At 38.8% G+C, this 25,396-nt stretch overlaps 1 protein-coding gene across 1 annotated transcript in view; it reads left to right on the plus strand.

Annotated features, from left to right (window-relative positions):
• The first annotated feature begins 2,474 nt into the window (after positions 1 to 2,474).
• The window catches only part of LOC136877752 (uncharacterized), a 68,735-nt gene continuing 45,813 nt past the window's right edge, over positions 2,475 to 25,396 (plus strand). The window contains exons 1-2 of the mRNA XM_067151959.2: positions 2,475 to 5,204; positions 14,160 to 14,348. Of these exons, the coding sequence (XP_067008060.2) occupies positions 2,759 to 5,204; positions 14,160 to 14,348 (2,635 nt within the window). The 5' untranslated portion in view covers positions 2,475 to 2,758. The remainder of the gene's footprint in view (positions 5,205 to 14,159; positions 14,349 to 25,396) is intronic.

A 25,396-nucleotide genomic window follows, 5' to 3' on the forward strand; every position in this document is an offset into this window, starting at 1 on the left:
AGTTGATTCACTTACAGTTTTGATCCAGTACCAACGAAGCTACACAGCCCACAGGATGTTACCTTCCACATGATGAAAGTAAATGACTAAATGAGAATGCAGATAATTCACACGTAGTTAAGAAAAATAAATGCATGTCTTTGCTGGCAGGATGTAGTGTTTACAGTGCACTATGTCTTCTGGTATGGGCTAGAATAATTTTGTTACTTTCATTGACCTGTCTCAGTCTCCTCCTTGGCTTTGACAATATGAAAGTGACCGAGTTATGAGCGATGCCAGTAATGCCATTCCTTATGCAGCCAGTCCCTGTTATGAATGGTGTGAAAATATCGCTCATAGGGTCGGTTGGTGCATGCATTTCAGTGGGCTTGGCAGACTTATACGCAATAGCAACCTCTGGCTCAGTGAGGAAAGCAACGGGAAACTACCTCACTTCCCTAGTATGCCTCTTCAGTGACATCTAGGCTATCTATGACAGCTGTTGGTGGAGCTGTAGAGGATCAAACCAGCCTTCGGGCTGAATACCCAACATACAACATCATGATCGTAGCGGGCCACAATGCCCGTAAAAGAATGAAATTCAACCCGGGTCTATGTCTCTGACCCAAGCCATCGAGCTGAGAATCCGCACAAAGCGTCTGGCCTCCATCGCGGCTTAACTCGGAGTCAACGGCTTCACCAATCCAACTAGAGAGCGTACCCCCGCGTTGATTGACTGAGACAAAAGCAGTGCACAGCCGTCCGACTCGTTGGCTGAACGGTCAGCGCACTGGCCTTCGGTTCAGAGGGTCCCGGGTTCGATTCCCGGCCGGGACGGAGATTTTAACCTTAATTGGTTAATTCCAATGGCACGGGGGCTGGGTGTATGTGTTCATCATCATTTCATCCTCATCACGACGCGCAGGTCACCTACGGGTGTCAAATAGAAAGACCTGCACATGGCGAGCCGAACCCGTCCTGGGATATCCCGGCACTAAAAACCATACATTTAATTTCATTTCAGTGCACAGCCACCAGAAATTCAAGCGCTAGTTGCTAGGTAGCACACCGTCCAGACACGGTACCTCAATACACACAAGTCGATGCAAATGTGGCAAGATACTGTACACCACTTAAAATTGAATAAGGACAGAGTTCATTGGCAAGAAGCCGAGAGATGCAAATTTCACATTTTAGTCCAAAGGGTTAGGTAGCAGAATTGGCGAACATAACTACCGCCATAAGTGGATATATTGAACTTTCCAGTTACCGGTACGATACAGACGCAGACGCTGCTAAGGGGCTTCAACCTCACAAGATTTAAAGAGCGATTTACTGCTCCCTGCCACTGACTTAAGCATTCCTTTCGTGCTTGAAGTTCCTTTAACAGGCGACGTGTTAGTATTTCATGTTTTAATGTATTTATCTTCAAATGAGCCTTCATATTTCTGGTATTGCCGGAACTTTTCAAAATGTTGGCACACGTACTACACTTAACTTCAGTTTTATTGATTTGTGTGAAGTATCTCCACAAATCACTTTTATTTGAAGCCATTTATGAAACTACCTTTGAAAACTTTATACAGGTACCACTAAAATATGTAAACGTATGAATCACTTAAAGCAACACTATGAAGTCTGAAAAGCACTAACCGCCAACAATATTCCACAACTTTCCCGTACCTCACTGACAACAATGTCAACGTAGTTAACGACTGGACGTGCTGTGGGTGGCCGGTGTTGGCTGGTGGCCTTATTGACTTACAAAGTATGCACGATGAATGAGTTGTGATATTATCACTGTATTTACTGAAGCGAATTGAGTAATAAAAATTCAAATTTCGTAACTGTATGTATGCTAAGTCCGTCAGCGATTCCGCTAGTGGGATCCTCAACAGCTCTGCCATCAGCTGTCATAGATGGCCTAGGCATCACTGAAGAAGCGAGCTAGGGAAATGAGGAGTGAGGTAGTTTCCTGTTGCTTTCCTCACCGAGCCAGAGTTGCTATTACATATCAGTCTGCCAAGCCCACTGAAATGCATGCACCAACGGACCCTATGAGCAACATTTTCACACCATTCATAGCAGGGACTGGCTGCATAAGGATTGGCATTACTAGCATCGCTCATACCTCAGTCACTTTCATATTGTCAAAGCCAAGGATAAGAAAGAGACAGATCTATGAAAGTAACACAATTGCTCTAGCCTATACCAGAAGACAGTGCACTGTAAACACTAGGTCCTGCCAGCAAAGGCATTTTTTAGCATGCAAATATTAAATCGTAGCCAAAAGTATGGAATTAGACAGGATTATCGATATATAGGTCACAGAATACAGCTATTGCTATCAGCAATATATCGGACCTCAAAACATCGACGTTAGTATATCGATATTCCCCTATTGAATTATCGATATATCCGACATATCGATATTCGTTTGTCATCTCTATGCATCATCGAGTTAAGTTCGACTCGATTGTTTTTTTAAAGTTTATTTGGCTCCTAATATAAAGCTTCTGCAATTAAAAATGTTTAATCCCTACGTATGAAGAAATTTGATATAAGATGTTAGTCTTTGACTCGGAAACACCGATTCTTTACAAATTTGAAGAATGGTCGTACGGGTCGTGTGTTGAGTAGTATGTAATTAGTGGAGGAGGTTATGTTTATGTGTCATCTTAACAAATACAGTATTTGATCTTAAGACAGACTGGGTAATGCTGTATATTTCTGTTATGCTTTCATGAAGTGTTAAAATTTGTTAAGTACCTTATATTAAATGGATACGTTCAAAGACGATAGTTCAACCAAAGAACCGACTAACGAATTGAATAGATCATATCTTCGTAGTGATGTATTTCAAATGCTACAGCATTCACAAATGATCAAAGATCAGGCTCGTTCATTCTACAGTACGTCGCAGTCTATTGGGGTATATGAACTAAATAAATCTGTGCCCCCGAGTGTTCAAGAAGAAGCTCGTAAAGACGTTCAGGATAGCTACTACTCGTCTTTTAATATTCCTCGTCCTCCTCTTGACTCTGAAGAGGGTATGGCTGTCACTAAACGTGAAGAAAAACTCAGTATTCCGCAGAATGTGACTTTACGAACACCTTCCGGCGAATCGTTACATCGGGAAAGGAGACGTTGGGCCCGACCACCTCGTGGTGAGTCTTTAGTTAAAGACTTTCCTATGGCAATGCATGAAGAAGGATTTGAGCCAATACAGAGTGAAGCAGAAGATGAAGGAGCTCAGAGTATAATTAAGAACAAAAGTGTCTGTGCTGGTGAGTCTAAAGTGAAAACCATGGGGTCTCAGACATCTGAAGAGCAGTCTGGATTTTATAAAACTATGAGGAATTATATTAGAAACTATAACCCATTGTCTGATTTTGGACAAAGAGAAGTAGTGCAGAGGGAACAGGATTTTGCACCTTGTTCAACCTTTAAGGCAAATATTGATGTAAAATCTGTTCAAGAATTTGCTAGTTATGATAATTCTCCTACAGGAGTTAGAATTCCATCCCCTTCCTCTGTCTCAAGTGTTACCTCTGGACGACGCTTAGAGTGGGACAGTGGTGCTGATGTTGGCTATCAAACAAACCAACCCATTCAGAATGAACTGAGTACAATTGAAAGAATTGCTTTAGCTCGTGGTTGCTCTGCTGCTCTTCTTGTAAACATAGAGAAAGGGAAGACTAGTTCCGTTCAGGTTAGTGAAAAGTTACACCATTCTGTACAACATTCTGCAGGTATTCCAATTGCAGAATCCACTCGTGTGGAGCGAGAAGGAAATATACACGCTGTAACTTCCATTCAAAATGATGTGGAAATCACTCCTATTCTGAGACAACAGTTTGTACAATACTGTTCATCAAGTGATGAGTATGAAACTGAAGTAAAGGAAAGAGTTTTACGAAAATATCAACAACAAAACATAGCCACTGAACAAGGAGAAGATTATGTTTCTAGTGAAAAGAGTTTTAATTTATTACTTAAGAAATACAGTAGTTCACTGTCTGATTTAAGTATTTGTGACAATCAAATGGAAAATCCTGGACGATCTTTACAAAGAAGTTGCAGTTCGTTAAATCTTTCTGATAAAGACAGGAAAGAGAAACACACGTTTGAAAACCAACCAAGAACTATTAATGGTGCTTGTTCAGTGTCATCATCCTCTGTGGCTACTATAGTTCCTAAACAAGAATCACCACTTGTTGAGGTATCACACTGCCCCGCAAAATCATCTGTTGCCGTACAGACCTCGGTACATTCTGCTAGCCCTGAATTAATTGAAGCAGTAAATACAGAATTATTGTCTGATGGTAGTCCTAGACTTACCCTTTGCAAAGATTCCCAAGAAGATGGGAACCTATTATTGCATTCCCAAGGAGAAGGTGACAAGGTGGTTCAAGTGTTATATGAGTCCCACAAATGTACTGGTGCGCATAGGAAAGGTTCTTGTTGTGCTGAGCATAAGACAGAGGTTGAGGACGCCTGGTTGAGGAAAGTTACTACAATTGAAAGTGAACAGAAGAAACCAGATAATGTAGATCTATCGGGTAAAATAGAAGTCACCGAGTCAAGCCACAGTGGCCTGGACAATAAGGAACAGGACTTTGGGACACTCGATAGTGTTGCTAGTAGTACGCAGACTGCTGGGTCGTGGTTTGCTGCTGAGACATCACGGTCTGGAACTGGAGCTCGTATTGGCGGAGTTGTAGATAGTGCTAACAGCTTTGAATACCTTCCTGGCTATGTTTATGAAAGTAATGCTGTTGCCCCTACTTCTTCTGTTGCTCAGAATCCCATCACAGTGGATTCTGCATCTGAAAGCGATGTAAACCGTGTACATTCACAAACACCCAGCAATGAAGCTTCCGACAAACAGTGGAACTCCTCATCATCAAGTTCTCTTGCTAGGGACTTAGAACAGGGTGTTCAAATGCTGCGAAACTTGGTGGCAGGAAAGTCATATAACGCAAAGCTTAAGAAAGCTCTAATACGACGAGTTGTTGATAGGTTAGTGGAATCAGATTATGGTGGTGATAGTGTTCCTCCTTCTCCCAGACCTAATTTAAATCTTGAAGCAAATGTGCCCTGGGTGCCAGCACGACAAGGTCCTGTTCCCCTGGAAGGACTCGGATCCTCGCGGAAGAAACCTGCTGAAGAATTGAGGGTTCAAAATTCTAGGAGCCATCAAGCTGACAAATGTGTTGGAACAGGTTAGTAGGCCTGTGTTCATTTTGTAAATTTTTGTAGCATCATTTACTATCAAGTGTGTAGCTGGATAACTTAACATTGAATTCTGTGAATGTGGCAGGAATGGGTATTTTGCTAGGTAATTATTAAAATCGTAGTAGGCCTATTCCTTTCTTTTTTATATTGTTTAAGAAGCCTTTCTCGTGGACAGTCAAGATTTTCTTCTGATGACGCAGAGCTCAGTTCTCTGCGAAACACAAAGAATTTCACCTTATTTTCTTGACACGGCATAAGCCCAAAAGCCTATACAGTATCATGTCTAAAAGTACGGCCCGTGAAAGCATCTATGGCAACAATTCTTTCATTGTTTATGTGAAGTAAAACCAGCTTGTTTATTTCACTTAATACCGAGCAACTGGCTGTGCATTTTGGGCCAGGTAGCTATCAGCTTGCATTCGGTATATAGTGGGTTCGAACCCCACTGTCGGCAGTCCTAAAGATGGTTCTCCGTAATTTCCCATCTTCACATCAGGCAAATACTGGGGCTGTACCTTAATTAAGGCCACGGTCACTTCCTTCTCACTCCTAGCCCTTTCCTAACCCATCGTTACCATAAGACTTACCTATGTTGATGCAGTGTAAAGCAAATATTAAAAAAACACTTCACTTAATACATGGTGCTTGTTCATTTGCCAAAAGGTGCTGCAAAAATGCCTAGGCCTAAATAAATTAACTGGGACATTACTCTATTAATTTTTTTTGTCACACCAAAAAGGGTTGATGTAGTTTGGTCAAGTACACTATAATTACCGGTACTGCAGATGCAGTGATTTATTTAGTAATGATCATCTGTTGCTAAAATAAAGCCTACATACCACTCGATTCTTGCCATCAAAAAATGTTGCAACCAAGCATGTTGGCTGAGTGGTTTGAGCTGTGTAGCTGTAAGCTTGCATTCAGTTGATGGTGAATTCGAACCCTACTGTTGGCAGCCCTGAAGATGGGTTTTCTATGGTTTCCTATTTTTACTCCACCTTTAATTAAGCCCACAGTCGCTTCCTTCCCATTGCTAGCCCTGTGTTATACTGTTGTTATAAGACCTCTCTGAGTCGGTGCAACATAAAACCAATGGAAAAAACCGAGGAGTTGGCCATGTTCATACAATTAATGAGTTGTTTTTTAAGTGTCTAAATAATTTTCTGGTAGGTTATGTAGCTTCAAAATATTAGAAGGATTTTATTTTAAATTCAGACTTGTGGTAGATGTACATCAGATTTTCCTAACCTTATTTTGCAAGCACCAATTCCCATGCTCTAAAATGTCAGGTACCTCCAATAACAGGTCGTATGTGGTAGATTTAAGTCTCCTGGGATATGGTTAGGACTGAGCAGGTTATACCACTCTATACTCAATCAATTAATCAATACTGATCTGCATTTAGGGCAGTCGCCCAGGTGGCAGATTCCCTATCTGTTGCTTTCCTAGCCTTTTCCTAAATGATTTCAAAGAAATTGGAAATTTATTGAACATCTCCCTTGGTAAGTTATTCCAATCCCTAACTCCCCTTCCTATAAATGAATATTTGCCCCAGTTTGTCCTCTTGAATTCCAACTTTATCTTCATATTGTGATCTTTCCTACTTTTATAAACGCCATTCAAACTTATTCGTCTACTAATGTCATTCCACGCCATCTCTCCGCTGACAGCTCGGAACATACCACTTAGTCGACCAGCTCTTCTTCTTTCTCTCAATTCTTCCCAACCCAAACATTGCAACATTTTTGTAACGGTACTCTTTTGTTGGAAATCACCCAGAACAAATCGAGCTGCTTTTCTTTGGATTTTTTCCAGTTCTTGAATCAGGTAATCCTGGTGAGGGTCCCATACACTGGAACCATACTCTAGTTGGGGTCTTACCAGAGACTTATATGCAGTCTCCTTTACATCCTTAGTACAACCCCTAAACACCCTCATAACCATGTGCAGAGATCTGTACCCTTTATTTACAATCCCATTTATGTGGTTACCCCAATGAAGATCTTTCCTTATATTAACACCTAGATACTTACAATGATCCCCAAAAGGAACTTTCACCCCATCAACGCAGTAATTAAAACTGAGAGGACTTTTCCTATTTGTGAAACTCACAACCTGACTTTTAACCCCGTTTATCAACATACCATTGCCTGCTGTCCATCTCACAACATTTTCGAGGTCACGTTGCAGTTGCTCACAATCTTGTAACTTATTTATCACTCTATAGAGAATAACATCATCCGCAAAAGGCCTTACCTCAGATTCCACTCCTTTACTCATATCATTTATATATATATAAGAAAACATAAAGGTCCGATAATACTGCCTTGGGGGATTCCCCTCTTAATTATTACAGGGTCAGATAAAGCTTCACCTACTCTAATTCTCTGAGATCTGTTTTCTAGAAATATAGCAACCCATTCAGTCACTCTTTTGTCTAGTCCAATTGCACTCATTTTTGCCAGTAGTCTCCCATGATCCACCCTATCAAATGCTTTAGACAGGTCAATCGCGATACAGTCCATTTGACCTCCAGAATCCAAGATATCTGCTATATCTTGCTGGAATCCTACAAGTTGAGCTTCAGTGGAATAACCTTTCCTAAAACCGAATTGCCTTCTATCGAACCAGTTATTAATTTCACAAACATGTCTAATATAATCAGAAAGAATGCCTTCCCAAAGCTTATATACAATGCATGTCAAACTTACTGGCCTGTAATTTTCAGCTTTATGTCTATCACCCTTTCCTTTATACACAGGGGCTACTATAGCAACTCTCCATTCATCTGGTATAGCTCCTCCGACCAAACAATAATCAAATAAGTACTTCAGATATGGTACTATATCCCAACCCATTGTCTTTAATATATCCCCAGAAATCTGATCAATTCCAGCCGCTTTTCTAGTTTTCAACTTTTGTATCTTATTGTAAATGTCATTGTTATCATATGTAAATTTTATTACTTCTTTGGCCTTAGTCTCCTTCTCTATCTCGACATTATCCTTGTAACCAACAATCTTTACATACTGCTGACTGAATACTTCTGCCTTTTGAAGATCCTCACATACACACTCCCCTTGTTCATTAATTATTCCTGGAATGTCCTTCTTGGAACCTGTTTCTGCCTTAAAATACCTATACATACACTTCTATTTTTCACTAAAATTCGTATGACTGCCAATTATGCTTGCCATCATGTTATCCTTAGCTGCCTTCTTTGCTAGATTCAATTTTCTAGTAAGTTCCTTCAATTTCTCCTTACTTCCACTCTATTTCTTTCCAGTCTCTTTCTTAGTCTCTTTATTTCTCTATTATAATAAGGTGGGTCTTTACCATTCCTTACTACCCTTAATGGTACAAACCTGTTTTCGCATTCCTCAACAATTTCTTTAAACCCATCCCAGAGTCTGTTTACATTTTTATTTACTGTTTTCCACCGATAATTGTTACTTTTTAGTAACTGCCTCATGCCTGCTTTATCAGCCACATGGTACTGCCTAACAGTCCTACTTTTAAGACCTTCCTTTCTATCACATTTATTTTTAACTACCACAAAACCAGCTTCATGATCACTAATACCATCTGTTACTTCGGTTTCCCTATAGAGCTCATCTGGTTTTATCACTACGACATCCAGGATATTTTTCCCTCTGGTTGGTTCCATCACTTTCTGAATCAGCTGTCCTTCCCATATTAACTTATTTGCCATTTGTTGTTCATGCTTCCTGTCGTTCGCATTTCCTTCCCAATTGACATCTGGAAAATTCAGACCTCCCGCTACAATCACATTTCTTTCCATGTCGTTTCCCACATAGCTGACTATCCTATCAAATAATTCCAAATCCGCGTCAGTGCTACCCTTTCCCGATCTGTACACTCCAAATATATCAAGTTGCCTATTATCTTTAGAAATGAGCCTTACACCTAGAATTTCATTTGTCTCATCTTTAACTTTTTCGTAGCTTACAAATTCTTCTTTCACCAGAATGAACACTCCCCCTTCCACCCTTCCTATCCTATCTCTACAATACACACTCCAGTGCCGTGAGAAAATTTCTGCATCCATTATATCATTTCTCAGCCATGATTCAACTCCTATTACAATATCTGGTAAATATATATCTATTAAATTACTTAATTCTATTCCTATCCTTACAATACTTCTACAGTTCAACACTAACAATTTTATGTCATCCCTACTTGATTTCCAGTTCCCTGTTCCCTTATCACCGCTCCCTAGGCCATCCCGTTTCCCTGAATGTACCTCCCTATTACCCTTCCAAACAAATTTCCTAACTTATACGTACCACTGCGGTTTAAATGAAGGCCATCTGAGCGCAGATCCCTATCTCCTACCCACCCATTAGGATCTAGAAATTTCACTCCCAGTTTCCCACATACCCACTCCATAGTCTCATTTAAGTCCCCAATCACCCTCCAGTCAGTATCCCTTCTACACAGTATTCCACTAATAACAATCTCCGCTTTCTTAAACTTCACCCGTGCTGCATTTACCAGATCCCACACATCTCCAACTATGTTGGTACTTATATCAGCTTGCCTTACGTTGTTGGTACCAACGTGAAACACTACCACCTTCTCCTTCCCCTCCTCCCTCTCTTCTACTTTCCTCAACATCTGCCTCAACCTAATTCCTGGATAACACTCTACCCTGGTACCTTTTCCTCCACACACTTTCCCCACGTGTCTAACAGTGGAATCCCCCATGACCAGAGCCTCAACCCTACCCATCTCATTTGATCCCCTCCCCTCCTGGTCAGCCCTGTCTTTCCTGATAGCTGCAGAAGCTACCTCCCTCCTCGTTGAACAGGATATACTAGGGTCATGGGACGATGCCTATGCTTGTGGCCATGATCGTTAAGGAGTCAAGTCTATATGGTCCAACGCCGTGGTTAGTCAGTTCAAGTGCCGTTAGTAGAAAGTAGAAGAATTCAACACTAGAATGTTGGCCAGCAGGGCAGAAGAGGTAGTGGTCTACAGTGGATTGCGTGCCAAAAGCTGGGATTGATTTCCAAACCTCTCCACACTGCTCATATAGAGTGAGGGCACATGACTTTGTTGATGGTAATTCGTCCCGTCGCATGGAGATATTAATTCATGAACGGCCCTGTGGTGTTATTTGACAAGAGTAGGCTATGTGCCGACCTGGGTTTTACTCTCTCCCTACCTCATTATCATCATCTGGCATCCAGATGCACAGATCACCTATGGGTGTTAAATAGAAATAATTCACCAGGCGAGTTGAACATGTCGTTGGACAATCTTGGCACTAAATACCAAGTGCTGTATAATAAACTACGTAAATGAGGTTTCAAAATTTCTGATTTGTTAAGTTCCTTTCCTGACTATCAACCTCATTTTGTCTAAATGTTCTTTCCGTTCATACTCATTTAGTCCAGTGGTTGAATGTATAACTTGTCAACTTAAAACACTTTGCCACATGTCAAAGATGGAAAAGGATTATTTTTATGTTAATGCTTCATACGAACCCTTCCTGATTTACTAACAAATTACAAACATGTTCTCTCTTTGCATTTTGTTAGATTCTCCTGTCTGGACCTGTGTTAAGTCATTTGCTAAGTAAGTAAACTTCCAAATCTGAAATTCTAAAGACTGGGCAATTGGCCGTGCAATTAGAGTCGCGCAGCTGTGAACTTGCATCCGAGAGATAGTGGGCTCGAATCCCATTGTCGGCAGCCCTGAAGATGGTTTTCCGTGGTTTCCCATTGTCATACCAGGCAAGTGCTGGGGCTGTACCTTAATTAAGGCTACGGCCACTTCCTTCCCACTCCTAGGCCTTCCCTATCCCATTGTCGCCAGAAGACCTATCTGTGTTGGTGCGATGTAAAGCAAATAGAAAAAAAGATCCTAAAGGTTATCAGGGAAAAAGCATGTTTAAAGAAATAAATCTCTTGGTTCAATCAGTCAGTCAATCAATCAATCAATCAATCAATCAATCAATCAATCAATCAGTCAATTAGTCAATCTTTATTCTGTTATTAAGTTTAGAATATTTTGCTATTTGCTTTACGTCACACCAACACAGATACGTCTTATGGCAACAATGGGACAAGCATAGACTATGCAGTAGACTTCTAGTTATTCTTGTTTGAATGGATGTTGTATATATTTTTACATCTTTCTATTGTCAAAAGTGGTAAACTTGATGGTATAGTGATGATACACTTAGCACGTCCAGAAAGTAAGTTCCTTTTTTATCCATTGCCCTGCATTGCTATCATCACAGTTCGGTACATGCGCCGTAGTCAAGGAGGAGAAGAAGAAGAAGAATACGTCATTTTGATATCACTATCTGTTGTTTATGCTTTATAGTGCTTGTTTAGAATGGCGATGTTGATTGAAAATCCTCCTGCATGTGAAATTATATCTGCCATTCGTTTTGTGAATGCAAAGAATATTAAACCAGTCAACATTCATCAACAGATTTGCAAGGTGTACGGACAAAATGCAGTGAGTGATTCAGTGGTAAGGAGATGGGTCGGACAGTTCAATGAAGGACGGGATCAAGTGCGTGTTGTCAAACAAAGTGGTTGTCCATCATTGGTTAATAAAGACTTGGTTCGTGCAGTTAAAGAATGCATCAGGGAAAACCTTAGGTTTACACTATCTGATCTGTCTATGCACTTTCTGCGAATTTCTAGATCACTTCATGAAATTGTTTCTGAAAAACTGAAATTTCAAATACTGTGTTCTTGTTGGGTGGCAAAAAATCTTAGAGAGCAACACAAAATAACAGCAACAGGGCAGCGCACATAACGTTTTGACATGTTACAACAAAAATGGTGATGATTTTCTAAGCAAGATAGTGATCAGAGATGAGACTTGGGTCGCGTTTGAAACCCCTCAATGAAAACAAGAATCATGGAACAGAGGCACACTTTGTCACCAGTAAAGCAAATCTTGACACTTTGAAAAATCATGCGTTCAGTCTTTTGGGATCGACACGCAGGGTGAAACAATCAATGCAAATGTTTACTGTGAAATGCTTAGGAAACTGCGTCATGAAATACAGAATAAGCACCGAGGAATGCTAACTAACTGTATGTTTTCATTCATGAAAATGCCAAACCTCACACTGCGAACAAGACATGACAACTCTTACAGGATTGTGTCTAGAGCCTTGAAGGACAAAAATTCAACAACGATGATGAAGTTGACAGCATATATGGCAACGTTTCATGAAGAAAGCATACATAAACTTGCGCCACACTATGACAAGTGCCTCCAAAATGGTGGAAGCTATGCAGAAAGATAGTGTACGAATTGTAGTTTGTTTTGAAATAAATAGTTTGTCTGTATCTGTTCTTGGTTTGTTTTTATTACCAAACGGAACTTACAGTACGTGGGAAACTGGAACTGTAAACAAATGATGATGAGTCTTTTCATGTCAGACTGAATTTTCTGGTTTGGGTCTACAAGCGTGTTCTTGAATTTTTAAATTTTTTTTTTCTCCTTTAAGGCATAACTTCACAATAATCGATAAATGTTTGAAATAATCGATAAATGTTTGAAAACAAGTAACACACTGCTGAATAGGCTCGGTTGTTTTTTACCTACCTGTGTAAATCAATCATTATACTTTTTACTGTACTTGGTCCTAAGCTAATTGAGTGTATACATAAACAAATTAATAAAAGATAACCATGGCACTACATCCCCGATGGCCCTTGGCCTACAAAGTGACACATGGTCAGGATGATGAATCCTCTCAGCCATTAATCTGGTTTCTGCTACAAATTATCCAGAAGACCAGACTGCAGTGGTTTGGCCATATAAAAAGAATGAGTGCCAACAGGACTGCAAGAAGAAAGTATGAAAGAGAAGTGCAGAGAAAAGGACCAGTGAGAAGACCTAGAGAAAAATGGATTGATTTACTGAAGAAGGATGTAGAGGAGAGAGGATAAAGTTTGGGAAAGGGGTGTGAAAGAAATATGATTTATGGACAGACAGACAGGTGGAGGAGGCCCGTACTTACATGATGATAATTACTTATAAATCATTAAATGCCAGAGAATAAGTAAGAGACACTGAAAATATTTATCTGAGATTTGGACCATAGCCACCTTACAGAGAAGTTTAATGATGGAGTCACTCAGCTATCATGCCTGTTAACCAGCTTTATAGATATAGTGTACACAATGCTATTATCTGACACAAACACATGCAGCCAATGACTGATTATTGGGTCAGAATTATTGGCTTATGTAATTATTTGTAAGAAACAGTAGAGTCTCTCTAGTCCAACATTTATGGCACCAGACCTTGTTGGATTATAGATATCTGTTGGATTACTGGATGTTCAATGAAAAAAAAAAAAAAAAGTTATTTAAATGAAAGCATTTAATTTATTGAAAAAACGTAAACTGTACTGTGTGCTGCCAAAAGTACATATTGTTAAAAGAAAAACAATACTGGACTTATAAAGTTTTAATAAATGAAAAGGACATTTTATTCAACGAACAGCAATTTGTAACCATGATTAATTTCTTTAAAGTCCATCTCGTCTACATCAAAAGGCGTATCCTGGAAAATAAAATCATTAATCTTTGTTTTTGTTGTTTAGCTTTTGAAGAGGTTTTTAAAACTTTCTTACAACGAAAATGTCACATGATTGGTGCTTGTTGTGTCAGAGTACTAGACGTGTTGGACTGGCAAAGTGTCAGACTACAGAAACTCTACTGTAAATCAAAGAAAGCTTGAAAAATTGATGTATCTAATAATTGCAGTGTGCACATGCAAGTTTAATAACCTATAGCCCATCGTTTTGTTGTTTTTGTTGTTGTTATTGTTGTTGTTGAATTTGATAATAGCAAAACATTATTTTTTGTGTTTTAATGATGTAAGTAGCTGATAACCTCATATTATCATTTACTACATCTGTCACCCTTATATTACAGTTGCTTCAGAAGTAACAGCAACATCAAGTTCAAGTTGTACTGTATCTGGAAGTGTGTCCCTTCCTGGAGACAGCAGGGCAGAAACAACGTCAGATACATCCAACGCAGGTTGTGGCTCATTGGAGCGAAACTGGAGAAATGTTACTACCCGATCAGAGGAAGTCTTGGAGATTCAAAAACACAAGCAGAGTATGTAAACAGGATTATATTGTGTTAGAATGTTCTGGTGTACCAAATGGTGATATAGCCTTACATTATTTCTAGGCAAAACAAAACATCCCCCTGTACTGGAATGGCTCGCTCATACCATGAATGTTAAGACAAAATAATAGAACTGTTCCAGGAAAAAATGTAATAATATTTTTTTCTGAAAATTAGCTCATTAAATTATTAAATTCAATTATTTGGACTTCTCTGTTTAAAGTGAAGTATAATATCTTCTTCTTCTTCTTCTTCTTCTTTGTCTTTCGAATAACCTATTTGGAGGGTACGATGAATCAACTTTGGTTACTTTTCGTTGTGTTCGATTTCCTTTGCTTCCAAATTTCCTTCATCTTTCGAGAGTGTCCCTCCTTCTCTTCTTGAGTCCACTTTCTTCTAGTTGTTGGTTTCTTCCACTCCTGAAACGCTGCCTTTTGAACTGCTTCTCTGAAAAAGTGTTCTGTTTTTGATTGTATCTGTTTTAATTCCAGCATTTTTCATGTCTTTCTCAATTTCAATGAACCATGTAGGTTTAGATTTGTAACTATTCAGAAGGTTGAAGATGCGCTTGGTTAGTCTGTTGTCATCCATTCTGTAAACATGTCCAAAAAATTGTAGTCTTCTTTTCCTCATTACATCAGTTAGTTTTTCAATTTTCAAATATAGCTCTCTGTTTGGTCTTAACCTGTATTCTGCATTATTATTTTGTTTAGCTCTCAGTATTTGAGGTATAATTTATTATAAAACTTTGGAACTTGTTTATAATAATGTCCTAGGGATCTGATAAATTGTATTGCCATAAATGGGTGTCATAATCAAGATATATGCTGTCAGTCAAGTGGGGTGGAAAATAATGAAAATTGTATACATTTATTTAAGCCTGACATTAAAGTGCAAAATTGAAGTATGTACAACAAAATACAGTATTAAATTTCATAAGAGAGTTTTAGTTGTACATTTCACAGAGCGGTATGTACAGCATTCTCCAAGCTTCTCCATTTAGGAATAATAGTGAGAAAATATTGTCTTTCATATTCTGCTCGTCCAATACACACTTTATAAATTATGTTCTGTTATTCATAATTTGTGTTACAATGTCACTACACCCTCCCCCATTTTTAAATTTATTTTGTAAAAATTTTAGTAACTTTGCAGAACATGTTCACAACTCTGATGGCTTCTAAAGCATCACTCACTGTTGAGATAAGCACTTCAAACTTTTCTTTTTTCATCCTATTCGTGCTCACTGAGGCCCTTATTCTTCTCTTCATGTACAATATTTTTGTCCGCTTATACCTACATTGCAGCTAGACCAAAACCTGTTGTTACATATGTTTCATAGGCATATTGATTCAGAATATCACTGGCTGTTTTCCACAGCAATTCAGAGAACGTCAAAGTATCATAAGAGAGTTTTGGTTTGTACATTTTACTGTGCATTTCACACATGGTGGTCATGATCGTTAAGACGTCAAGTCTATATGGTATAATGCTGTAGTTACCTGGTTTGAGTCTGTTGGTGGGGGGGAAAAAATTCATCATTAGTATGTCAGCCAATAAGATAGGCGAGGTGGTGGTGTACAGTTTCTAATCACTAGATTTTCCCCTATGGGTTGCCTGTAATAAAAGGTGAGTGAAAGAGAACCAAGTGGCTCCGGTATAAGTGACCCCTTCCTCTATACAGCCCCTTCGGAAGATGGATGAGCAACTAGAGGTTCAGGGCACTCTCTTGTCCTTGGGACGGGAAATCACCCTTAAAGGTGGATGAACCAGAACGACTTAGTCAACGGCATAGAATGTGGAAGGCAACGGAAAATCACATTTAAGATCCCAACGATGTTCTAAGAATCAGCAATATGGTGTGGAGAATGGTTAATGCCTTTTGTAAAATACTCCGGAGGTAAAGAAGCCCCCAATCAGATCTTTGGTTGGGGACTACAAAGGATGGGAGGAAGATGAAGGTGAAATCGAATAAGAAGGAGATAGGCACGTGGAATGTAAGAACATTACTGCAATGTGGCAAACTGGAAAACTTGAAACTAGAAATGAATCGATGAAGGCTGATATTCTATGAATATCTGAGATACGATGGCCTCAATCTGGTGACATTTGGTCTGGAGACTGTAGGATAATTCACACGGGAACTGATGAAAATAGACCTGGGATACGAGGAGTAGCTATCATCCTTAAGAAGGCCTTAGGAAGTAGAGTGAAGTATTATGTATAACACAGTTCTAGATTTATTCGAGTTAAATTGGAAACAAAGCCAATTGATACTATTGTAGTCCCAAGTTTATATGCCAGAAACTGTGGAAATAATGTGATAAGATATGTAAAGGGACATGAGAACCTCATCATCCTAGGTGACTTGAATGCTATTTTTGGAGAGGGAGAGAATAGTGGAGTAGTAGGCCGCTCTAGAATGGGCCGAAGGAATGAGAGAGGAGAACAATTGATTGAATTTTGCATGAGGAATAACCTGGTATTAATAAACACCTTGTTTTACTATCATAAAAGGAGAAGATGTATTTGGAAAGCTCCTGGAGATATTGCAAGGTATCATATTGATTATATCCTGGTCCATACCTGCCAACTTTTACAGTTTATCTATAAAATTTATGGAAATTGCAGCATTTTATGGTGTTACGGATGGGCGGTGTCATTTTATGACTTCGTGGACAAAAATTTGAAACGTTAATATTCGATAATCTCTTCAGTTCCATACAATCAATTGCTTGCGTGGGTAGAAGCATGCTCGGTCTCGGTCGAAGGCAAGTCTATGATAGCTGATAACTCATTCTTTGATATGATTGGTATTTTTAACCTGTGATGTTTGTGTCGTTTTTGGCATTGAATTTAAAGGCGGGATAACAGTTCTTCCATGTGAATCTTAGGTGTCGATAGTCTCTGCTCCGCAAATTCTTTGTTCCGCTCTTTTCGCTTGTTGCGATTTAACCTACAATCTTTGATCACATGAGTGTATTTTGTTCACTAAGTTGGTATTCCTTGAATCTTTTGGCCTTTTAAGGTTATGACATATTTTAATGAAGTGTTCGAGTTTTTGTGTTATAACTTCGTGCTTTTCATTTCCCTGTATTTATTGGACTAATTACATTCATTCCAGAACTGGGTATACTGCTATTAGCGAAGTCCATTAAATTATAAAAAAGAAGAATTAGATTAGTTCCATGTGTGTGTATGTTTTTTACCATGTGCATATTCTTTGTTCAGGATGTTGGCACAATAGTAAAAAGAAAGTATAGAGGTTCCACCTTTTCAATACACTGTTATTAAGTTTTACCAATATTAAGTAACAACATGTTAACTTTGGGACCGGTTTCGACACATTTAAAGTGTCATCATCACCCGATTAAGAGAACAGGGCAAGAGGACTAAATCATAAACAGTTATATAAACACTGAATTTACTTTTTCATAAAAAGTGTTGATATTTCTACGTACATCCTTTTGACTGTAAATAATGTCTTATATTTGTTATGTGCAGGGGTAGAAGAAAATAGAAATAATTCAGTAGCCAGCCCCTTTTCATCAGGAGCCAGCACATTTTTCACAAATATACATTATGAACACCACAGGTTAGACTAGGATAAAGCTACGTATTATTTTTGAAATATGACCTTAAGTAGTATAGTCTCATTTCATATAAGAATGTAAATTTATATTTTAAGATATACTAACCCAAATAATCACCAGTCACCTTCAAGGGCAGCATCTTTTAAAATTACACTACATGTGCCTGTTTGATTTCCCACCAGTAACATTCAACATGCTTAACAACGCAAACAAACCTTCAAAATCAGTGTAGGGTCTGTTTTTTTTAGCATTCATTTTCTTGACGCACCTCGCTAAAAGTGCACATTCAGGATTTTTCATGAAACTTTCAGCCTCCTGCCGACCCCGCGGTGTAGTGGTAGCGTGCCTGCCTCTTACCTGGAGGCCCCGGGTTCGATTTCCGGCCAGGTTACGGATTTTGACCTGGATCTGAGGGCTGGTTCGAGGTCCACTCAGCCTACATGATTACAGTTGAGGAGCTATCTGACGGTGAGATGGCGACCCCGGCCAAGAAAACCAAGGATAACGGCCGAGAGGATTCGTCGTGCTAACCGCACGACACCTCATAATCTCCAGGCCTCCGGGCTGAGCAGCGGTCGCTTGGTAGGCCAAGGCACTTTGGGGCTGTTACGCCAATTTTTCAGCCTCCTAACATTTCGAGTGAGGATAGAATTTTTCGTTTGCTTTAAACATTTCCAGTTTAAATGGTCCTGAAAATCCGGATACACCTTTAGAATGTTTGTCGGCAATACTACGAAAGTTAATGCATAATTTACACTTCGCAATTCCTTCTTCATAGCACAGCCACGGTTGTCATTCAAGCTACAATTCTCTGCATTGTGTATCATTCTCATACTTCTCTGAATCAGTAACATTCAGATTACTTAACAATGTAACCAAACCTTCAATATCAGTGTAGGGTCTGTTATTTTTTGCAATATAAGATGCCATGAACAATGCATTCATATGCTGTAACATTAGCATTCATTTTCTTTACGCACTTCGCTGAAAGTGCTGAAATTTCCGTTTGCCTGAAAATTGAAATTTCGACGTATTTTTGATGTTTGACCTATCATTGTCTTGAACACCATAAATTTCACGTTGGTCATTGTCGTCCTGAACTCTACAGTCGGCACTTCCATCAAGTGTTTTCTCACATTCACGCCCTTTTGTACCACTTTGTGTTACATTTACGGGCCCTACTTATGAAGAAATCTGAAAGAAGACACTGTTACTCACATCAGTCAATTTGTGCGGTTTTGTTCGTTTCATTTTGCCGATTTTCTCAAGTTTAGCATAGAAACGTAAAATACACCAGCGGTAAATGGCTTCCGTGTTCGCGAGCTTCGATGTCTGATGCTCCGTTGCAAATTTTCCTAAACGCACAGGAATAAACACAACCGTATTTATAAAGTGCAAACCGTTCAATACCAAGATGCTGTAATTAAATTAAAAGTATAAATATTGTTCGGTGAAAATACAAGAACTGATAAACACGTCATTCCATATGTTCTAAATGCAAAGAATGAATTCCACGGGAATTTATCAGCACTGCTTAGGCGGCAATAGTTGAGGAACGGCTAGTCACGGGAAGGATGGCGGTAATGTAGTGTTTGTGGAATTGTTTCACTTAGTAGTTCTCTGCATTTCTCCAAACTCTGGTCTGATCTTTGTACTCGGCTACCGATAGCTGATCATCTGTAATGGAACTCGATGTCCACATGTAAGGATACTTGTTGGACGGGGACCGCTAGGCAGCTACCGCGCAGAACTGAAACGTCCAGTTCCAAGGTACGAAGAGCAATTACAGAATTCAAGACTGCCAGAAGCACATAAAATGTTTATTGCACATATTAAAATATATGAGCTACAGAAAACAACGTGAAACACCACACGCCTTGTTACTTTGTAAAGTGATGGGAACGTACATGTAAGGGAACTCCGGATTTCAAAAAAATAAATTTTCAAACCCGAATTTGAAAATTTAGGCGCCAGGTAAAAATTTTCAGGCGCCATGGCGACTGGGCGCCCGGTATTTTTCGACCCCTGGTTATGTGTGTTTATAATTTTGCTGGCGGGACCTAGTGTTTACACTGCACTAAGTCTTCTGGTATGGACTAGAGCAATTTTGTTACTTTCATTGATCTGTCTCTGTCTTATCCTTGGCTTTGACAATATGAAAGTGACTAAGGTATGAGCAATGCTAGTAATGCCATTCCTTACACAGTCAGTCCCTGCTATGAATGGTGTGAAACTGTTGCTCATAGGGTCGGTTGGTGCATGCATTTCAGTGGGCTTGGCAGACTGATATGTAATAGCAACTTCTGGCTCGGTGAGGAAAGCAACGGGAAACTACCTCACTCCTCATTTCCCTAGTACGTCTCTTCAGTGATGCCTAGGCCATTTATGACAGCTCATGGTGGAACTGTTGAGGATCCAACCAGTCTTCGGGCTGATGACTAAACATACATACACACATGATTTAGTCCTTTTGCCTTGTTCTCTTAAACAGCTGATGATGACACTTTAAATGTGTCGAAACTGGTCCCAAAGTTAACATGTTGTAACTTAATATTGGTACAACTTAATAACAGTGTATTGAAAAGATGGAACCTCTATACTTTCTTTTTAGTATTGTGATTTTCAGTTCACTATGGAACAGTTATGAAGTTTGTAACTTTGAATACACGATGTTGGCGTCATGTTCATTTAATGGTTTAAGACTTTGTGTGCTTTGACACGTTTTAATGAAGTGTTTGACTGCCTTGAGTGTTTATATCATAATTTTATGTGACATTCAGTGATCCAGGTTCCTTTCGATGTTTCAATAGATATAGAGACATTTTAAATCGGATATTTACATATGCTATATTCCTATTATAGATTATCATGAATAAATCCAACAAGAAACAGAACTTCCAGACATTTAAAGAATCATGTTCTGTTGATTTTCTGTGCATACTAAAATAAAAAAAAGGAGTAAAATTTGCCTTTTGCACGGTATGTGAGTGTGGTGTTAATATTGCACATGGTGGAAGAAACGATTTAAGTAATCATGCGAAGAGCAGTAAACACATAAGTACCATTAAATCGAAGGAAGATAACAAGAAAATCAACACCTTTTTTGCCAAGTCTGGAAACGTTGAAAGTGACATAATTAGGGCCGAGTGTCTGTTTACTTCCTTTTTGGTGGAACACTATGCGCCCTTAATTGCGGCTGATCATGCTGGTGCTTTATTTAAGATGATGTTTCCCACATCAGAAGTTGCAAAGAAATACAACTGTGGTCGCATGAAAATGACATGCATTGTAAATAAAATGGCAAAAAATGCATTATTTGAAGTTGTTAAGTCCATCAGAATGGACCATTTTCTTTGGCAACAGATGGAAGCAGTGATACGAATGCCAAGTTGTATCCTATTAATAATAAATGAAATGCGCACAAATGTGCAAAGAGTTAAATAGTTATTTGTCTTTACTGTACTCGTTTATTTATCTTGTTCTGTTTTTTGCACTTAAGTATGTGGTAGCGATCACACACTTTCTCACATAGAGAGCACACACACTCGTCGTTCACCTCATGGAATCGCTTAGTTGCACACAGCTTATGGTGGAAGTCATGGGTTGCCATCCTTGTAACTACATGTCGCTGTTCGTAGTTCGCTTCTGTCCATTATTGCCCCAGCATGGCGTCGGTGGCATAGAATTCAAGCTCGATTTGGGCTCGTTTCATTCTTCTCTCTTCAGTTATCTTGTGAATGGCAGAACTAGATTGATTCGTAGATCCTCAATATAGAATGGCTCTTTACACTAATCTGGACTTCGTGTACGTAGGCACACCTAATACTCGCTTTAGAAATCTGACTTTTAGTTTCTCTAGGGCCCTAAGGTCAGCCACGGATAACTTTTCCCAAATAACTTCAATGCCATAGGTGGCAATTGGGCTTATTGCAGCATGAAATAGCTCTATTGCTGTTTTTAAAGATAGTTTTTGGAGGTCTTTAATTCTGTATATCACTTTGATGGTTGTTGTTGCCCTTTCCTTTATGTGCATTCTGTGTAGGAGTTGATTGTCATTTGTAAGGTTATTCCAAGGTATTTGAAGGAATTTGTTATGTTTAGGTCTCTGTTCTGAAATTTAATTTTATCTTTTGTTGCAGCTCTTCCTCCTTTAGATTCGTTTATCTGGAGATCATTTTCTTCTGCCCATGTTTCCAGCTTGTTCACTACTTCCTAAAGGTCTTCCAGGTTGGGTGACCCAATTACCATGTCATCAGCATATACATGTTGTGATACTGTTTCACTGAATTCTACTATTTTCGATACGTCTGCAGTTGCAATGTTGAATAGTATTGGACTAATTGGGTCTCCCTGCATTACTCCATTGGTCTGGTAAATATCTTGGGAAAAAGAGATGCCATCACTTATGTTAACTATGTTGTATTCTAGGATGTTCCTCAGAAGGACTGTAATGCTGTGTGTTTCTCCAATCATTTGTGCTAGTTTCTCAATCACTACTTTTCTGTTTAGGGTGTCGAAGGCTTTTGTGTAGTCGATGAATACTGCGCAGTATTATCCTTTTGGAAATCATAGGGCCTGTTCTATTTCACTTATTAGGTTCGTTATTGCCTGCAGTTTGTAATAACAAAGTTTTTATTCTAATCAACCTGTTCAACACATTATAATGTTGTCACATTTAAAATATCTTCATTAATTGACAAGTTATTTGTGGGACATGTTTCGCTCCCTTACAGAGCATCATCAGCCAGATCTGAATCTCGAAGAATGGTTATGATCGTAAACAATGTCTCCAGAACTATTGAAACATTTTTTCACAAACTTAAATCTACTCTATTGGAATATCATACAATATATAAACCTTGATCATGTCTTAATAACATGGGCTTAGTAGAAGATATACAATAAAATTGTGGTAGAATGAGTTATTCTAAAATACTTAAAACATGTAGCATGTTTTACATCTTTGAAATAGGTGAAATTCTATCTTAAGAACTAAATTTGAAAGTTTCTTTGTAATGAGATTTGGTAAAAAAGTTTTATATCCCTTAAGGATAAGAGTCTATAAAGATTCAAAGATCTCATCGATTTGATAATTGTACTTGTAACAGGATAATATTGATCTTCATGAGATTTAAATACTTGTCGTCGTTTGACCAGGGCGAGTCCTGTTGCATAAATAGCTCTTGTTGACGTCAGTGACCATATGTTGAAATTGCAGATTTAAAAAGGAGTGATTGAAAGGGATGTAAATCGACGATAGTGGTTAAAAGTTGTTAAGTAGTTTATCTTGCTGTAATTCTGTAACAAGAAAAGGAATCTTGTAAGTAATCAGAAGTTGTGTTGCTAGTTAAGGGATATAAAACTTTCACCAGACCTCATTACAAAGAAATTTTCAAATTTAGTTCTTAAAATTGAATTTCAAATCTTTCTAATATGTTAGACATGCTACTTGTTTTAAGTATTTAAGAACAACTCATTCTACCACAATTTTAATGTGTCTCTCCTACTAAACCCAAGTTTTTAAGACGTCACCAAAGATTCTGATTTTATGATACTCTAGTAAAATAAGTTTGAGTTTATGAAATAATGGTTTAATAGTTCTTGAGTCATTGTTTAAATACGTAACCATTCTTCGAGATAAAGATTTGGTTGATCCTGTCACAAGTTGAGCCTATGTTATTAAGACATGATCAAGGTTTATGTATTTTATTATATTCTAATAGAGTACATTTAAGTTTGTGAAAAAATGTTTCAATAGTTCTGGAGTCATTGTTTACGAACATAACCATTCTTCGAGATTCAGATCTGGCTGATGATGCTCTGTAAGGGAGTGAAACATGTCCCACAAATAACTTGTCAATTAATGAAGATATTTTAATTGTGGACAACATTATAATGTGTTGAACAGGTTGATTAGAATAAAAACTTTGTTATTACAAATAACACATTTCAATACGGATTAAAACATGAGATGAGTCACTTGCAATTGTCTGCAGTGTCGAGCGATGTTTTCTGAAGCCATACTGACGTTCAGGGAGGAGATGGTCTGTTTCCCTCACTAATCGGTCCGTGATTATTCTCATAAAGATCTTGAAAGCATTGTTTTCTAGGGTAATGCCTCTGATTGAGTTTGGGTCCGTGTTGTCTCCTTTTCCTTTATAGATTATTTTCATCGTGGACCTCCTCCAAGATTCAGGTATTTGTGCACTGTCTAGACACGCATTAAATAACTCAGTCCACACTTCTAGAAGTACGTCTTCGATTGCCTTGATAAGTTCATTGTAGATTCCATCAGGACCAGCAGCTTTCCTGCTTTTGGCTTTTGATATGGCTTGTTTCACCTCATGAGTCATTATTGGGATTGGGTGCAACTTTGGTTGACTTCCTGTTCGTGTCGATACACTTGTGGTTGGAGTGGTGCACGTCAGGTTGAGGATGTTATTGAAATGGTTTTCCCACACGTCCATTTGTATTGTCATGGTTTGCTGGACATTGTTCCGTTTTAAGACGACGAACAGGTCTCTGTTCGCCTCTTCGACTAATTTTTCTGCTTCTTGTTCCTGATGATGCCCATTTTTTATCTTTTAGAGTGAGTTTTTACTTTTTTCGTTTCATTGAGTATTCTTTAATGTCCTCTGTTTCTCCGCAATATCTCGCTTTATGGAGGGCTTGCAGTGTTATATGTCTTAGTTCATAGCATTCCCCGTCAAACCATGTTGTCCTCTGTGTGTGGTTTTGTTACTTTGCCCATTTTGTTGTTATAAAGACAGGAGACAACCCCTGAGGGTCGGCCTTCCTGCTTTTGGGTTGCCAGAGCGTGTACTCCGTAGTAGCCTGGAATGTCCATGGGTTCAGTTAGAAAGATTTCCGTTAGGATAACTGTATCACTTGTGAAAAGTACTTGACTAGTAGAGATCTTTGCTATGCTTTTCAATCCTTCGATGTTCCATAGGAGGACAGTTGTGAGGGGCGAAATCGATATCTTTGCACTGTGACGTCTTTTGGCCAGAAGGACGGTTTGTAAGCCATTTCCTTTTCCTGAAAGTCTATTCCGATTCGCTCGGTTGGTCCTTCCCTCTGGTTTATCAGATGTTACCGTAGGCGAGTGGATTACCAAGATTTCTGAATCAGTTTTGTTTTTGTCATATTTTACTTGCCGATTGTTTTCCCTTAGGATTTTAGGGTGTGTTCCTGTGGAAGTTTTCTCCTTAAGTTCTCGCAAATCACACTCCTGAGATTTAGTTTTGTTTAGTGTCTTCTCATGTTTTCTTAAGAGATTGACTTGTTCGGTATGTGCTTCCTGGGGAGGTGGGGGTTTGTTATTATTTGTATCATGGGTTTCTCCTATGGTTCCGGGCAATCTTGTTGTTCCTTGCGTTAGACCCTTTTCAAATGGACAGAAGGAAGATCTGGCAGACAAAAGCTGAAGGAAGAACAAACACT

Source organism: Anabrus simplex, chromosome 7 (assembly GCF_040414725.1).
Source record: "Anabrus simplex isolate iqAnaSimp1 chromosome 7, ASM4041472v1, whole genome shotgun sequence".
In the NCBI taxonomy this organism is placed as follows: Eukaryota; Metazoa; Arthropoda; class Insecta; order Orthoptera; family Tettigoniidae; genus Anabrus; species Anabrus simplex.